This window comes from Eublepharis macularius, chromosome 15 (assembly GCF_028583425.1).
Source record: "Eublepharis macularius isolate TG4126 chromosome 15, MPM_Emac_v1.0, whole genome shotgun sequence".
Taxonomy (NCBI): domain Eukaryota; kingdom Metazoa; phylum Chordata; class Lepidosauria; order Squamata; family Eublepharidae; genus Eublepharis; species Eublepharis macularius.
In genome coordinates this window covers 42,413,708-42,430,748 of record NC_072804.1, presented here as the reverse complement: position 1 = coordinate 42,430,748, position 17,041 = coordinate 42,413,708, and the positions used below count along the sequence as shown (strand labels likewise).

Below are 17,041 nucleotides of genomic sequence, written 5' to 3'. Positions count from 1 at the left end.
GTAGCTCAGGGGCAAAGCGTCTGCCTAGAATTGCACAGCAAATAATTCAAGCTTAGATCATCTTTGCCCTTACATCACATAATCTCTTCTCCTCGTTCTGTTTTCCCAATTGGAATCGGTCCCTGTGGGTTGCTTTAAGCTCCGCTGGGAACAAAGACAGGCACAATAAGGGTCTTTCCCCCCCCTAAGCGAGTCTTAAAGTAATCCATGAGGGCATTTTGGTAGAGTAAATGGCACCAAGGAGAGGGGTGAGTTATACCCTCAATGAGAAAACAGCCTGCCATAGCTGTTTTTTAAGGGCTGCTTATTTGTTTAGATGCTTGTTTCCCACGGTCAGCAGGGACCCAAAGCATCTTACAGTATCATTCCCTCCTCCTCTGTTTGATCTCCACAAATGCCACCGTGCAAGAGAGGTTAGGCTGAAAGTGTGTGCCTGGTCCAAGGTCGCTCAGCGAATGGGGATTTCAACCTGGGCCTCCCAGATCCTAGCCTGACACTCTAACCACTATTCCATGCTGGTTCTAACTCATCAAAGAACTCCAGCAAACATTAAGAGCCCAACAGGAAGAAATCTGTAATCTGATCTCTGGAGGTGTTTTATTTATTTTTCTTAAACCAGCTGCTAGGGGTATCTGAAGCAGTAGCTTCAGGGACTACTGAATTAGGATTGACAGGGGGGTTTCTTTTTCCTATTGCTCCAAACACCCGTAGCAGCAGGAGAGCAGGGCATAATAAGCATCAAAATAAATAACATAAGCAACTACTTTTGTTTGACATGGTATGCCCATTATTATTCAACTGGTAGGCCACTTGATATTCAACTGGTAGGCCACTCACTGCATTTCCTATTTTGTCTGCCTACCTTAGGACAGAGACTTCATTATGACCTTTAATACATCACTGCATCGTTCGTGGTGGATGGAGAATGGGCCCGGTTGCCTGGTGACGCCCATCCTGAACTCGGATCTGGCCATTGAGGACCACCACGTCATCACGGTCACTGGGTGCTTCCTTGATTACCAGTATATCGAGGTGGTGAGCAGCGCGATGCAGATATTCCTTGCGGTAGGTGGAACCCGCGTCTCTCTCACGCTGGTTGTGCTCCTGCTCTTCCACAACAACAGAGACACTGGCCATGCTTCTGCTCTCCCTTGTAACACACCCACAATCCATATATATTCGATTTACGATGTGGTTTTTATGTCTGATTCAGAAAGTAGAGGGACCTTCTGAATTTAAAGAGAGAGGGGGTTTTCCACGTCTCATTAAACACATGAAGCTGACTTACGTTGAGTCAGATTATTGGTCTATCAAGATCAGTATTGTCCACTCTGACTGGCAGTGGCTCTCCAGGGGCTTTTGCCTCACCGGCAACCTGATCATTTTTAAGTAGAGATGTCAGGGATTGAACCTGGGACCTTTTTCATGTAAAGCAGACGCTCTACCACTAAGCTAGTTCCCCTCATCTAACCAAGCACACATAAAGCAACTTAGCCCAACAGAACCAGTGTCATTCACAGCAGCCAGACATTGGGTTAAGCCAGTGGGGAAACACCACAGAACAGAACCAAGCAGTACCCAACCGCAAACACAAGGCATTTGCTTGCTTCTGTTTGCTTCTGTTTGGGCTGTTGCAACAATGGCTGATTCCTCACACGTTGGATAATACACTTTCAATGCACTTTAGCTATCGTTTGGAAGTGGATTTTTTGTTTCACACTCGAAAAATTCAGTTCCAAATGATCTCTAAAGAGGATTGGAAGTGCATTATCCAACGTGTGCGGAATCAGCTAATGTCCCTTGCTTCAGTTTGGTTTGGGTGGAATGGATGTGAGTCTCTGGTGTGGTGCTGGTCCCCTTGCTTCACTTTGGTTCTGAGGGGATTCATTCCTGTGCTTCAATTTGGTTCTATTGGGCTTTCTCTGGGATGAGTTCAACTTGCATTTGGAAGTGTGCTTGGACATGGCAGCCTTGCCTGGTATGTTTCTGCAATGGACTTGGACTTTTTTGCTATAGGAAACAATGGAGTGGCTGAGGGCACCTTGTTCAGGAGCTCATAGAATTGGTCCTTCAGGTCCAATCTTCCTGAAACTTGTGGGGGAGATCATTAGAGAATCATCAGGAGTAGGTCCCATGGAAATCTGGCGGAGTTCGCATGAAAAATGCCACTCCCAGCTGCCTGCGTAGCTCCCGGATATTTTTCCCCGTAGGGAATAATGGAAAGTGGGTGGGGCTGTTCTTTGGGGGCCCATAAAATTTGTCCCTGAGGCCCAATCTTCATGAAATTTTGGTGATATTTAAAGGACCATCAGAGGTAGGCCTCCTCCAAATATGATGAACTTTGGTTGAAAAATGACCCCACCAGCCCACCAGATATCTCCCAGAGTGATTTTCCTATAGAAAACAATGGCCATTTTAAAAAAAAGAATACCTGAACCAAATAGAATCAATTTGGAACTTGGCAAATTCCAATTTTTTACTCAGATTTTGTTAAAAAAAATTGATTTACCAAAAAACTTTTTTGGGTACACACCCCTAACCTTGGAATTTTAAAAGCACCCCACAATTAGAAAATCACAGCCAGCAAAGGGGAAGGGGGGCGGCGTGGATAGAACGTTTCTCCCAGTTGCGCTTGTTTTTTATTTGTATTTTTCAAAAATGCAAGGGAGCATTCAAAACTGGAGTCCCCCAGTTCGGGGGTCTGCAGTAGTGCAGCCCATTTGGCCGCACTGAAATTCTACCTGTTCATTTGGTGTGTGTAAACCAGGCCTTCCACACCTAAAGAGCATGAAGCAGTCGAGCTGCTCGTGTGCAGTGCTCAGGATGGTGGCAGGCTCTTGGGTCGTAAAGGAGAACAATTTCAGGCCCTCCAGCAGAACGTTTCTCCTGGAAGAGAAGAAGTAAACCAGACATACACTTGTATTTTTTGACAGCTGTTTTGACCGTGACTTGAAAACTCTCGTGCTGTGCTTACTAAATTTTCAGGAGCCCATGAGAGGATTGTGGAGTGCCCATCAGTGGTCTATTATAGTTTCTTGCCCACAATAAATAATGCAAAAATGCATACAGATTTGCATAATTTATACACGTCGTAGCATTTTGATTTTTTTTAACCGATAACAATGTACATAGGCCTGGATTTAAGTGCATTCCATTTGGTTACTAATAACACCATTTGTATAAGTCTTTTGAGTGTTTTAAGCACAGTGCAGACTTTCCATTTTCAGAGTGCTTTTCCTGGAAAGTTTCCTATGTACACATGGGCTGTATTTATGACTGTTTGTGCCCTGATGGGATTTCTGTAAGAGGCTTTTATTAATACCCCACTAGCTGCCTTACTGCGCCATCGTGTGTTATGCGTTATGTGCCATCAAATTGCTGCCGACCTATGGCGACCCTATAAATGAAAGACCTCCAAAATGTCCCGTCATTAACTGACTTGCTCAGATCTTGGAGAACGTAGCTTCTTTTAATTGAGTCCAGCCATCTCGTTTTAGATCTTCCTCTTTTCCTACAGCCTTCTCCTTTTCCCTGCATTATTGGCTTTTCCAGAGAGTCTTATCTACTCATGATGTGACCAAAATACGATAGTGTTGTCATTTTAGCTTCTAGGGAGAATTCAGGCTTGATTGCTACGCCATCATAGCAATGATGGTTAAGGGGAACTTCCGTATCCAGAAGCAGTCAACTTGTACTCTGTGGGCTCAGACTGAAGCAACTTTTGCATAGGATGGGACTGTTCAGGCAGGGCATATATATATATATTTAAAATAAATTATCTGGTTGTAATCCTTATATCAGCCCTGAAAGGTAGGATAGTATTATCATCCCCATATTGCCGATGGAGGTGAGGGGACTGCAGGAGAGTGGCTTGCTTTAAGGTCACACAAACAATTCATGGTACAGGCAAAATTTGACTTCCTGATTTCCAGGCTGTCTCTTAATATATGGCTTCCACACTCACACAACTGTTGCCGTTTCTGTACGCTGGAGTGATTCTCTCTTTCTCTTTCTGTTTTGAAGCTCTTTGGATTTGTCTACGCCTGCTATGTCAGCAAAGTGTTTATGGAGGAGGAAGACAGCTGTAAGTATCTTGGCTGTGAGTCATGCTGGGGTCATGCCAAATGAACAGGGGTGATTGGGGCATGAAGGCTGGCAAGGATGCAGTCCTCCTGAGCATCCATGGCAAAGCTGAGGAGAGTGAGCGGGCAGACAGCTCCAATTCCTCTCCCGTGAACTCTAGTTTCCTCTCTTCATTTCTTGCCCAAAATCTTGTGGCAGTGAGTTCCATCTGTTAACTATGTTTGGCGTGAATAATTTCCCCCCGCTCATCATGAATCCACTATGGTTCCGTGACCTTGGCATCAGCGTGGATCTTTCCATAGTTTCGATGGCACCCTGATGGGGAATCCTGCCTCTCATGCTTAAGCTCCTTCGAGGAAAGGTGAACTCCTGTGCCTAGGAGTAAATTAAGTAGATACATCCTGAAGACCAGCTTGAGACATATCTCTGAATAAATCCAGTTGCCAATGTAGAGCTTGCATTTTGACAAGGTTATGCAATGGATATATTGGAAAATTAAAAATTTTTTTGCGTGAAATAGGGCACAGCCTATTGTAATAAGTTGCTTGTGTGCACAGGGATCTGGCAGGAGCTTATTTCCTCCTGACGGCCTCCGATTTGTATTATATTTGACAAAAAAAAATATTAATAAACTTTCCGCATGAAAAGAATCCATTTACGGAGCAGCAAATTGCATGAATTATCATATCCAGTGTCCTAGAGCCCAGAATGCAGCCTGAAACCAATCTCTGCCATTCCCCGCGTCCGGTTCTTTTGTCTTTTCCAACTTAACATTCAGCGAGCTCCGATTTTTTTGACAACATTCATTCATATCCAAATCTAATAAGATACTCCATTAAAAAGATGAGATGGAAGCTCAGCGCTGGCAAAACTAATATTAAAAGTATATTAAAAGCATCTTCGACACTCACAGTGCAGACTGGTGGCAGGGGAGGGGGGAGCGTCAGAAAGGGCATATCAGCTGGGAAGATGGGCTTCTGCCCATCATGTGTGCATTTGCTGCTCCCAGTTTAAAAAAATGTATAGCTTATTCATATAATCAATAACATTGATCCGATAATAGCTATTGCTATCAAACTGGGGAAAAATATATACTTACCCCTTAAAAGCTCCAAATATCAAGATATAGGGAAAATATGGGACTAATTATTTATGACTTTTGAAAACTTAACCTCTCAATATCCAAATTCTGAAATCATTGTATGTGGCGATTTTAATGCCAGGATTGGTCCTGGCAACATAGATACCCGAAGGAACACTAATATCTTGGTGGCCGAGGATTCGGTTTCGTTTTCTCAGCCATGTCGGACGCTCCTCTTCGCAGGTCCGAGAGGAAGTGCCCGAGCACCCTGTCCGGGCGGCTGATCTGCGAAGATTAGCCCCCAAAACTCCCAGTGAGGGAGGCTGGGTCCGGGACGCTGTGGGAAGAGCCCCCCGGAATCAATGCGGGGGGTTAATTGCCCGTTTGTCCCTACGGAGGCCGGCAGATGTGCGCGGCGCCTCGAGTGCTGCTGGGCCATGGAAAACGGCAAAGAGCAGAATTAGGCGAAAGCCTGCAAGTAAGCGAATCCCTTCTGTTACTACAAGCGCACGCGAAGGAGTGGTGGGATCTGAAGCTAAGAAGGCTCGTTCTTCCCCTTCGCTGAGTTTCAGAATCTAGTTGGCGGTTTCCCCCCCCCCCCTAAAATGGCAACGAAAAAACAAAGTCCCGCTCTGGGCAAGTCAGTTTCGGCTGCCCTGAAGGGAGAGTCGTTGGAGGAAGTAGTGCGGAGGGCGGTTGGTGAAGCCATAAAACCCTTTGTTGACAAGCTGAACGAAACAGATCAAAGGGTGGGCTTAATTGAGAGCGAAGTGAAAACCATTAAGGAAGCAGCGGGGGGGGCAGAGAAGTCTGCTCGGGAAAGTGCGTCACTCGTGAAGGCTATGAATAAAGAGCTTAAGCTGGTGGAGAACCAGCTGATCGGGCTACAAGTGGAACGAACACAGACAATTTTGCGCCTCCAGAATGTGAAAGAGGAGGAAAATGAGGATTTACGGGGTCTGGTCTCGGAACTACTGGCGACACCCGCGAGGGCAACTAAAGAAGAAGTAAAAAGCGCCATTTTGGAAGTCCGTCGGGCTACTTCAAAATATGCAATGAAGCGCCAGCTGCCTCGCGAGATCATCATTGATTTTTCATCTAAGAGGATCCGGGACACTATCCTATATAATTCATACAATGCAGATTTGGACTTTTTGGGTAATAAAGTTAAGATATTGAAAGACGTCCCATTTCTAGTTCGGAAAAGACGTTTTAAGTATAAAAAGTTCGCAGCTCTTCTGAGAGAACGTGGAATAAAGTACAAATGGTTATTTCCGGAAGGAATCTGGTTCAGTCACAAAGATCAAGCTTTCAAGATATTATCAGAAGATCAACTAAGGGATTTTGAGGATAAAAATCCGGAATTTCAGTGCACCAAGCAAGACGAAAAGGAGAAATCTGAGGGGCGGGGAGGAAACGAGCACTGCGGCTGCAGTTGCTCAGAGAGAATTGCGTCCGGGACCCAGGAGGGGAAGGAAAATTTAATTTGAATTTAAATTATAATTTGCATTTAGTAAGGTCAACCACTCCATCAATATAACATAAAGCTTTAACTTTTGAATAATGGCAGTATGAAGGGAAAACATTTTGTGTAGCATAGTGGTTACATGTTGTAGTTGTTGTGTTTTTTTTCCTTCCTCCCCTTGTTCCCTTTCTTCCCTTTGTATTGTTAGTTAATGTAGTTAATAAAAATTAAAAAAAAAATATCTTGGTGGCCGAGCAAGCATTCCTACTAGATCGTAATTCAATGGATCCAATAATTAATAAGCCTGGCTTAAAATTTTTAGAGTTGCTCTCTTTATTTATTTTGTATAACTTGGATGGGTCAAAATTTGACAAATCTGGCGGAGCTATACTTACCCAACGAAAATGAAAATTGAGGAACTCTTTTCCCTCTCCCATGCAAAAAGTGTCATATTTTATATAATAACAACAACTGTGCTTATATACCACCCTTCTGGACAGATTAGTGCCCCACTCAGAGCAGTGAACAAAGTCAGTGTTATTATCCCCACAATACCACTGGGGAGCTGGGGCTGAGAGGAGTGGCTTGCCCAAGGCCACCTACTGAACTCATGGCAGTCATGGGATTTGAACCAGCAGAGTGCTGATTCTCAGCCCAGCCACTTAACCATTATGCCACAGGAATGCTCTGTGCTACACAGTTCATCCTCTTCTTAGAGAGAACTATTGGTACAGCGTGTTCCTTTCTAGGTAGTTCAGAGCACCTCCTGTTCAGATGACATATGGCTTGTTTATTTACCTTCCATAGAGAAATCATATAAATGAATATCACTGCCTTTTAAGCAGTATTGACTTATAACCAGTTCCTAAGGGTGTTTCCTTGGAAGTAAGTCCTGTTGGTTTTATAGGGCGTATTCCAGGGTTGAGTGCTTCTGACTGCAGCATGAGTACAGTTGGACTTCCCATTTGCGAAATTTGGATGAGGAGCATGGATCAAATGGATCTAATTCATAGGTTGATTCTCAAAGTTGTTTTCTACTGGCGCAAAGTAACTTTTGTCAGCAAAAGAAGTGGAAGGGCCCCCCAAATCCTTGGAGGGATTCACTTCACAATTTACTTGTTCTCCCTTGGTTACTGGACAGTTGTCAGCCTAGATCTCCATTCAGACATGAATAGGGTTGCCAGGTCCCCCTGTCCTCCTGGATGCCCAGGCCCACGCGATGTTGTCATTTTGGGGAAGTGATGTCATCGCGCGGCCCACAGCTGCCCCCGGGAGCGCTCCCGCGTTCCACGGGCGGCCAATTTGCACTTGATACGGGCCTGATATGGCCAAATGGGGCCCTAATTAGGCCACGTTTGGGCCAAATTGAGCTGCTGCCGGGCGTGGAAGTGTTCCTACACTCTGCAGCAGCTCGATCAGCACCGCAGCAGCCTGCTCCAGGCCGATCTGGGCCCAGATTGGGCCCGTGGGAGTGTGCCATGCTGTCCGGGAGCGTGCCCCTGGGAGGCCCGTGCCTCCCCCGCCAGCCAGGTAAGCAGGGGTGGTGAGTGGAGGGTGGGAGTGGGGGAATGGCAACCCTAGTCATGAAGTTCAATGGTTGACCTTGGGCCATTGTCTTCTCTCAGCCCTATTTGCCTGACTGAGTTATTGTGAGGATAGAATGGAGGAGGGAATGGACCATCGATTTTGCCTTGAACTCCTTACCAGAAGGGCAGGAGGCAATAATAAATTATAAATGTTGGGTGTTTTTCTACCATCAGCTGGAGGACGGTCCTTCAGCCTAAGGAGTCTTCTGTTAGAGGAAGAGCTGCTCAAGTTGGAAGGCCTAGAGGAAGGCTTCAGACTTTGCTTAGTGGAGTGGTAGGGGATGGGCAGTTCTGTTTGAGATGATACTGAAGTGCTTTTGTGTTGGCACTGTGTAGCACATGAAGTTGTTCTTGTGTTGACTGTAATCTTGGGGCCGTGACCTATTGACCAGAGAGTGGGAGGATTAGGACAGAAGGGCCTGAAGTATCCGAAAACTTCTTGTAGCAGAGGTACAACTTCTTTGCCTCAGGACTGTGACCTGCTTCTTATTCCACACCTCTCCTCTCCTCTTCTCATCCCACAGTTGATTTCATCGGTGGATTCGACTCGTACGGCTACCAGGCTCCACAAAAGATGTCACACTTACAGCTACAGCCTTTGTATACGTAAGCAAATTGTACATGTGGCAATCAGGGGGTGTGCATGGACGGGATAAGGAGGTGTTTAGTAAATGGGCAAGAAAATAATTAGATCTTGGTTTTTTTTTTAAAGTTGAAAGATGTGGGAGGGGGGCAGTGTCCAATTGGATTGGCGGTACTGGAGACAGGGTACTCCAAATACACACACAGAGTTATGGTACCTGTATATCTTCCATTGTTCAGAAAATAGTAGGTTTGTGTGTTGGTGGGAGGAGATTTATATTGAGTTTCTCCCTTCCCCAGTATCACAGATGAGATTCCACAGTGGGTTTCAACTTAAAGCAAGAATGCAGGAGAACTGATTATGGATCCCCCTCCAATTTATCTTGGGGGCTAATTAATTTATTTATTGAAATATTTTTACCCCACTTTCCTCCTCCTACAAGAGTGGAATCAAGGCAGCTTATTGAAATTAACGACAATCCATAAAAACAACCCATCTACCAGAAACCCCCCGATATGGGCATCATCATAACAGTTACTTCACCTGCTGTGAACCAAAATCTTCTCCCCCAGCATGGTTGCTTGAATCCACTCCTACCTCACACCCCCAAACCCATCACTGCTTTTAACTTGGAATGTGGAAGATGCTGTCATGAATCTCCTGCCAAGTTGCCGTGTTTGAACCTCAGTTCAACTTCTTCCGTGTGTAGGAACATGAGAAGAGCCCTGCTGGATCAGACTGGTGGTCCGTCTAGTCCAACATCTTGTTTTGTCCGGCCAACCTGTTGCCTTGGAGAGCCAACAAACTGGGCATAGAGGTCTGGTGTTGCCCTCTAGCACTGGTATTCAGAGGTTGACTGCCTCTGCAAATGGAGGTTTCCTTTAGTCCCCCTGGCTAGTAACCATTGACGGACCTCTCCTCTGTGAATCTAACTAACCCCCGTTTAAAGCCATCAATGCTTGTGGCCATTATTTTGTTCACTGCCAATGAATTCCACTGTTCAGTCCACCACCTTGAGTGGTGGTGGAGAGTGCCCTCAAGTCATAGCTGACTTATGGCAACTCCTGGTGGGGTTTTCATGGCAAGAGACTAAGAGAGATGGTTTGCCACTGCCTGCCTCTGCAACCCTGGTCTTTGTTGGTGGTCTCCCATCCAATTACTAACCAAGGCCGACCCTGCTTAGCTTGAGATCGGATGAGATCAGGCTCACCTGGGCTATCCAGGTCAGGGCACTCCTTGAGTAAAGACCCCTTTTGTCCATCTTGAGTCTGTTGACCATCAACTTCAGTCGCTTGCTTCCATGTTCCAAGATTAAGGGAGATAGAGAAAAAGTTACTGCTATTCACCTCCTCCACCCCATGCATAATTTTATAGCTCTTCCTCATATTCCCCTTTAGCTGACTTTTATCTAAACTGAAAAGCTCAAGACTTTCCTTATAAGAAAGGTCCTGTAACCCTGAATCATCTTCTGTACTTTATCTTTTTCTTTTTTGGGGTGCAATTCTATACATCGTTATTCCAATCTAAGCTGATTGAAATCAATAGGCTTAGCCTAGAATCAGTGGATTTAGTCTGGAATAACACTGCAAAAGATTGTACCATCTTCTGAGAGATGTTTGTGTTTGTTCTTAAAGGGTTTGCCTTGGACTCAACAAAGACCTTAATACCATTGAAATGTTGCTGTGCTTTATTACTTTATTAAATAACACACCTTTGCTCTCTTTTGTTCTTTTAGCTCTGGTTAAACTGTTAACATCACCTGCTGTGAACTGGCTTTTGGGAGCTATGCAATAGTGAAAGGCAAGCAGGACATCAAATCCAATGGATTCTTCTGAAGGCAAATGGCGAATGTCTGTGCCAGAGATTTTTGTGTGACCAGAGGACTGCCAGGAGGCAGCATATGGACTCCGTCTTGCTTCCTCGTTTGTTTGTTTTCTAAACTCTTCTGTGGCTGCAAGGGCATCCATGCACTATGCTGAGACTGTGGCAAGAGGTGTTTCTCAGTCGCACGCTCACAAATCAATCTGTTCCACTCAGGAACCAAAAAGAAGTGCAACTCTCTACCTGCTGGCCAGTGTTTGCGTGCTCCTGGTTACTCCAGCTAACAAAGAACCTCAAGCTTAGGGCAATATTATTTTCAGGGAAGGGCAAGGTAAAGCCCTTTCTAAGAAGGATCTTTTTCCATGAAAAACAAAACAAAAAGAAAAAAAGAACCATGCCTTGTTCTGGATCTGTTAGTGGTGTTTCATTTGGCAGCTGAGCAAATGGCTTTACAGAGTGGTGGTATAGCTGCAAGAGACATTATAATACAGAGTGGAATTTTGGCAATCTGGAAGAAGAAGGTTGGATAGGCTCTGGAATCTGTTTATCGCTTTCCTGTTTGGCCCAATGGTTTTCAATCAGTTTAAGCATTTAAATAAGCATCTGTCTGTTTGTTTGTTTTCTGAAATCTAGTATCACAAGAAGGCGAAATTTTCTCTCTGTTTATCAGGACAGATCTAAATACAGGCATATTTGGGCAAGCATCTGAGTGTTTGTAGTGAGGCACCCATTTTGCATGTAGAAGGTCCAAGGTTCAGCCCATTGCATCTCCGGTTTTAAAAGCATGTCAAGTTAGGAATTACCTTTCTCTGCCTGTGAGCCACAGCTAGTCAGAGAAACCATACTGAACTAGGTAGACCAATAGTCTGATTCGGTATAAAGTGAGTGCATTCTGTCATGTTATTTTCAGAAGGCCACAATACACAGTTGCACATGGCTAGATACTTCTCAAAAAATCTTGAAAGCTGTTCCCCTCTCCCACTGCCTGTTCCCAGCTATATGACAAATATCTACCAAGGGCCTGGTCATCACTTAACAAACTACTGTCTTTTTGCAAATTTGTGGTGAAGATATATTCTCCAGAACTGTAGGTTTACCTTTATAAATTACTGCGAGCTATAGGATTCAAGCATTTCTGTGACTGGGCTACAAATTCATGCTTTTCTCTTTTAAAAATCCTTTTAAAAATCTGTATTTTCCACATACTTAACAGGAAATAAATGCAACTCAATAAGGGTACTTCAACTTTGATTAAAAAAAGAAAAATGACATGAAAGCTTCTTTAATCCGTTAGAACGTATCTCACACCCTGTTGAATATTCCTACGGCTGTGGTACACATCCCTTCTGTCTGAAAATCAAAACCTTTACCCAGTTCTAAACAAAAGAGAGAAAATATTTAATTGATCAGCATTTCCAAAATGTTAGATAGCCAAGCTTCTAACTCCTGTGATCTCTTTCTGAACCCTTTTTCCTAGTTATTAATTTGGCAGAGGCCAGTAAATTAAAAAAAAAAAAATCTCACCGTGCTGTAGATTCCCAACCTCTTGGACAAGCAGTGAGCATGATAGATGGGACCATGGCAAACGTAGTGCCTGGAGCCTGAATGGGGGATAACTTTTGACCAGAATGTGTTAGGCTGCATCCCCATAATTGGATACTGCATCCCTTCGATCATTTACTTCCTGGATTTTCTAGGAGAAATAATTGTACTTCTGAAAACTTCCAGAAAGGATCATTCAAGAAGGTGTTGGCGACAATAGCATGATATCCATTCTTACACCTTTCTGTAACCATTGATACCCACTCTCTCTGTTGCAATGTTCCTTTTTGTGGCATAAACTTTTTTAAAAGTTGTCCCACAATATGTGGCAATTGTCTCGTCCAGGCACCAGGCACATCGAGCTCTATCCCTACCCTGCCTTGGGCTGTGTGAGTCCCGTGACGACCAAAGATTCTGAACAGTTGTGCCATTTCCATTACAGAGATCTGAGCCAGTCTCACCGTACAACTTAGAATCTCTTTTGCAGTTATAAATGTCCCACCATGACAGCAGACATTTCGATCATGCTTCTAGATTCACTTGTTCTTCGAAGGCAGTGTAAAATGTACCATTACAACAGCAATCACTGATTTCTTTTCCTCTCTCAGCTTTCTTGCTATTTCATAATGCGGCTGCCCATCTGTTTCACCCCACTTTTAAACAAAATAACAGCATACATCTGAAGCAATGGAATGTCCAACAGGTGAGGCATATGTGCCGGTATGGTGTAGTGGTTAGAATGTTGGACTAGGATCTGGAGGACTGGGTTCGAATTCCCACTCTGCCAGGGAAGCTGGCTGGGTGACCTTGGGTCAGTCAGATGCTCTCAGTGTCTCTACACAAGATGCCTCGGCATGTGTTCGTCAAGTGTAGGGAGATGCAATGTTAGCCGGGAAGCATAGTTTAAAAAGACAGAGCAGGCAGAGATCGCTCCTTAGAGAGTTTGTTAATTTCATCTTCACAGGATCTCAATTAGAGGGCAGCGAGGAATGGAAATGGGCTGGAGCTGCCTTCCAGAGCCAGACTTGGACCTGGAGAGGTTACAATGGGCTGAAGTCTCCCTTCTGGCATTTCACAGCCCCTTCACACAGCTCCAGTGTATAGCAGCTCTGTCTTTTTAAACTACCCTTCCCGGCTACCATTGCATCTCCAACACGTGTTCTTCACGTGTCAGATGTCTCGTGTGGAGCGACTCTCAGTTTAACCCACCTCATGAGGTTGTTGTGTGGATAACATGGAGAGGAGAATGATGGTGGAGAGGAACAAGGTGGAAAGGAGCCACTTGGGGTAGCCATGGAGGGATGATGAAGCTAAATAAATAAATTTAGATTTGAAATTGTGTCAGAAATATCTTGAGCATGTGGAAGAGAGGATACAGTCATGTTCACTTAGCACAAGCAGACAACATGGAGTAAATGCAACACATCTGCTTACAAAAGAATGACTGCCCATGCAGCAGCCTTCCATGGGCTCCAATCCAAAATGATCGCCTCGTATAATCATGACTGAGAGGCCAGCTACTCTGGGAGAGAATGACTGGCACAAGGTCACTCGGGCTGAGCCTAAGAAGGTCTACTCAGAAGTAAGAGCCATGCTGTTCAAGGGGCCTTTTCCCCAGGAATGTGCGCTTAGGAGGGGAACCCCAGGGACCTTCCTGGCAGAGGGGCGTATCGAATCCCAACGGGTCTCTCCAACCCTGGTGAGACGCTCTACCCAGTTCTCTATGGGTCTCACTATGCAAAGGGGAGAGATGTGCATGCCAGAGGTTACCATGCTGCGCATCTCTCTTGCGCCTCCCCCATTCAGATGCACAGTCCCTCTTTTATCTTCCAAAGTGCTGTATGTATTCATTCATTTTTTTAAAACAAAAAGCACTGTAATTAAAACATAACACTTGTATTGATTCCCCCCCACACACAATTTGACCAAACAAAAATATACAACATATTTGAGAGAAGGAGACAAATATAAGAGAATATATACATGTGGGGTGTAGCATAATATTTTGCGGTTGATCCAGCCAGATTTTTTCACTGGATCTCACCCATTTCCTCTCCTACCGCGGCCCCCATCCTGCATGGTTTCTGTACATGCAAGTTCTGTGATTTTCATCATACCCTTTGTTGAGGGTCAAAGAAAACCCTTTTTCTCCAGCTAAAAAGCTAGCTAGTTCCAACCCATTATTTGCACACCAATGTAGACATATCCATTATAATGCATACAAAAGGTTTTTAAATAAAATAATTAACTCAATTCCAATCCATTGGTTAAAAAAAACAACCTTGCAAAACTGCTCAAGATAAAACAAAGTGGGTTGATGACATCATAGGAGCCAGGCAATCAATGCTGTGCTGCAAACTTGTAGAATTGCTTTGTCCTAAGCTTGAGCCATGGAGAAGAGATTGCTTGTGTGGTCAGAACTGGGTGGGAGGCGCAATTCTCGTGTGGATCCACTGATCAATATAATGTGTCATTTGTACTCAGCCTAAATGTGCCCTCCTGTGGCTAGAGAAAGGTACAATCTCTTCATTTCTATCGCTAAAATTCTTTTCCGTAGAGGACAGCATCACTGACTAGGCGCTGTGCATGTGAAATTGACAGTTCATATTGAAAAGAGGGCTGGTGATTTGAATATTTCCGGAGCTACACACTGTATCCTGGAATCTATCATTCCCAATCTCAGATGTGTGGTGGTTGGATGTAGTTATTAATTCAGCGGTGAGACAAATGCACGCTACGCTTGTTAAAAGCATTCAATGAATACTTCATGTGTTCTGTCATTGAGTCTTGACCAGGGCTTTTTTCTGGGAAAACAGGTGGTGGAACTCAGTGGGTTGCCCTTGGAGGAAATGGTCACATGGCTGGTGGCCCCGCCCCCTGATCTCCAGACAGAGGGGAGTTTAGATTGCCCTCTGTGCCACTCAGTGGCGCGTAGAGCAATCTAAACTCCCCTCTGTCTGGAGATCAGGGGGTGGGGCCATCAGCCATGTGACCAATTTCAAGAGGTTCCGGAACTCCGTTCCACCGTGTTCCTGATGAAAAAAAGCCCTGGTCTTGACATTGAACCTTAGTGTGCAGTGGGTCAAAGGAAGACTTAGACCAAGTTCATTGTGTGCAATCTGTCTTAGCAAAACTCCATTCCTTTGGAGAGTTTCTTCATTTCCCTTCATTCTCTCCAGATCCCATATTTCTTTAAAAATGTCTCTCCCTCCCAAAAAAACTATTAAGCCAGGGGTTGCCAGTCTTTTCTTTCCTGAGAGCTACTTTTGAGTAGTGAAAAATATCCCAAGCTATCCTCCTCCCCATTTGTCTGCGTGCTTTCCAACTTTTCACTCCTAAGGGCTGTGGAGGAGGCTAAATTCATTCTCGAGTAGCCCTGAAAAAGGAATTCTTTCTTGAGAAGCATGAAAGAATTAATAGTTTGAGTCCAAATAAAACACTTGCTGCTATTGCCTGGATAGTCTATGCAAGGCTGATCTTGTGAGATCTCAAAAGTGAAGCAGCGCCGGCTTTGGTTAGTAACGAGGGGAGACCTCAAGGTTGCAGAGGTGGGCAATGGCAAACCACCGCTGTTAGTCGCTTGCCCTGAAAACCTTACCAGGTGTTACCATAAGTCAGCTATGACTTGACGGCACACTCCACCACCACCAAACCACCTGCCTCTCCCCCGTCCCCTGGTAACCTGCCAGAAAATTTTGCACAAATGAAACAAGCATTCAGCAACGTTCCAGAATATTTTCAGGATTTACTTTTTGACTTTGAGGGCTATTTAAAGAGACACGCACATACAACCTTAAACGTCAGTGATTTCTAATGCAATAAAGGTAACTTTCAAGTTGAGGAATGCAGCAGATTTATCCCTTTGGAAGTTGTTTTTTTTCTCCAGCCATGTCCATATTTGGGAACATCACAAAAAAGGAAAAGAATTGAACTGTAGATCTTTGCAAGCAAATCTGAATTGGCTTGACACTTGCTCAGCCACCCAAATTCATTTCAACTCTACGGGACACTTGAAGGATTTTTTTTTTTAAAAAAGGTCTTAATCCCCTTCACATTGATTTCTCATGTTGTTTCAGCTGACTTTTGTAACTTTATATAAACTGTTTCTATTGATTATATTTTGAAGCTCAAACAGGAGCAGAGCACATCTCCTGTCTGGATTCTGATCAGCTGGGAGTCCTGCTTTGCTTTTGCAGTGTGACAAGATCAGCCCCTTCCATAAGTACTAAGGAGGTAGAATGAACTGGGGCCGGGGGAGGGGCACAACAACAACAGGATTGCCCTTGACTTCTGTGTGTTCATTGGAGAAAGTGTGCATTGGCACGGCTGTTCCTTGGACCACCCCCTCTCCCAGCAACTAGTATGAACTGGGATAACGCCTGACTGTTGAGCTTTTATTGATGCGCATGTTCCCCTGCATGTTTCTCCCCATGTGATTGGGAACCCTATGTGCACAGACACCTGTGCTTGTGCATAGATCCAGAGGAGTTAGCCGTGTTAGTCTGCAGTAGCAAAATAGAAAAGAGTCCAGTAGCACATTTAAGATTAACCAATTTTACTGTAGCATAAGCTTTCGAGAACCACAGTTCTCTTCGTCAGAAGCATCTGTGATTCTCGAAAGCTTATGCTACAGTAAAGTTGGTTAGTCTTAAAGGTGCTACTGGACTCTTTTCTATTGTTCTTGTACAGGTGCCATGCATACATTCCATGGGGATGTGTGTAGGTCAAGAGCCTGCTTCCACAATCCCATCCTCCCCCCAAAACTCATTCCACCTCTTTAGAATATCTGGAAAGGTCTGTTAGCAGGGCTAGACTGGGACATTAAGACAGCCCTGGAACTAGCAGAGCCAGATCTAGCACAACAATAGCTCAGTATTCAG

At 44.5% G+C, this 17,041-nt stretch overlaps 1 protein-coding gene across 1 annotated transcript in view; it reads left to right on the top strand.

The window, feature by feature from the left end:
* Positions 1–10,633, top strand: part of NKAIN1 (sodium/potassium transporting ATPase interacting 1) — a 56,171-nt gene extending 45,538 nt beyond the window's left edge. Inside the window, exons 4-7 of the mRNA XM_054999473.1 lie at positions 868–1,065; positions 4,024–4,084; positions 8,740–8,821; positions 10,534–10,633. Of these exons, the coding sequence (XP_054855448.1) occupies positions 868–1,065; positions 4,024–4,084; positions 8,740–8,821; positions 10,534–10,543 (351 nt within the window). The 3' untranslated portion in view covers positions 10,544–10,633. The remainder of the gene's footprint in view (positions 1–867; positions 1,066–4,023; positions 4,085–8,739; positions 8,822–10,533) is intronic.
* Positions 10,634–17,041: the final 6,408 nt, after the last annotated feature.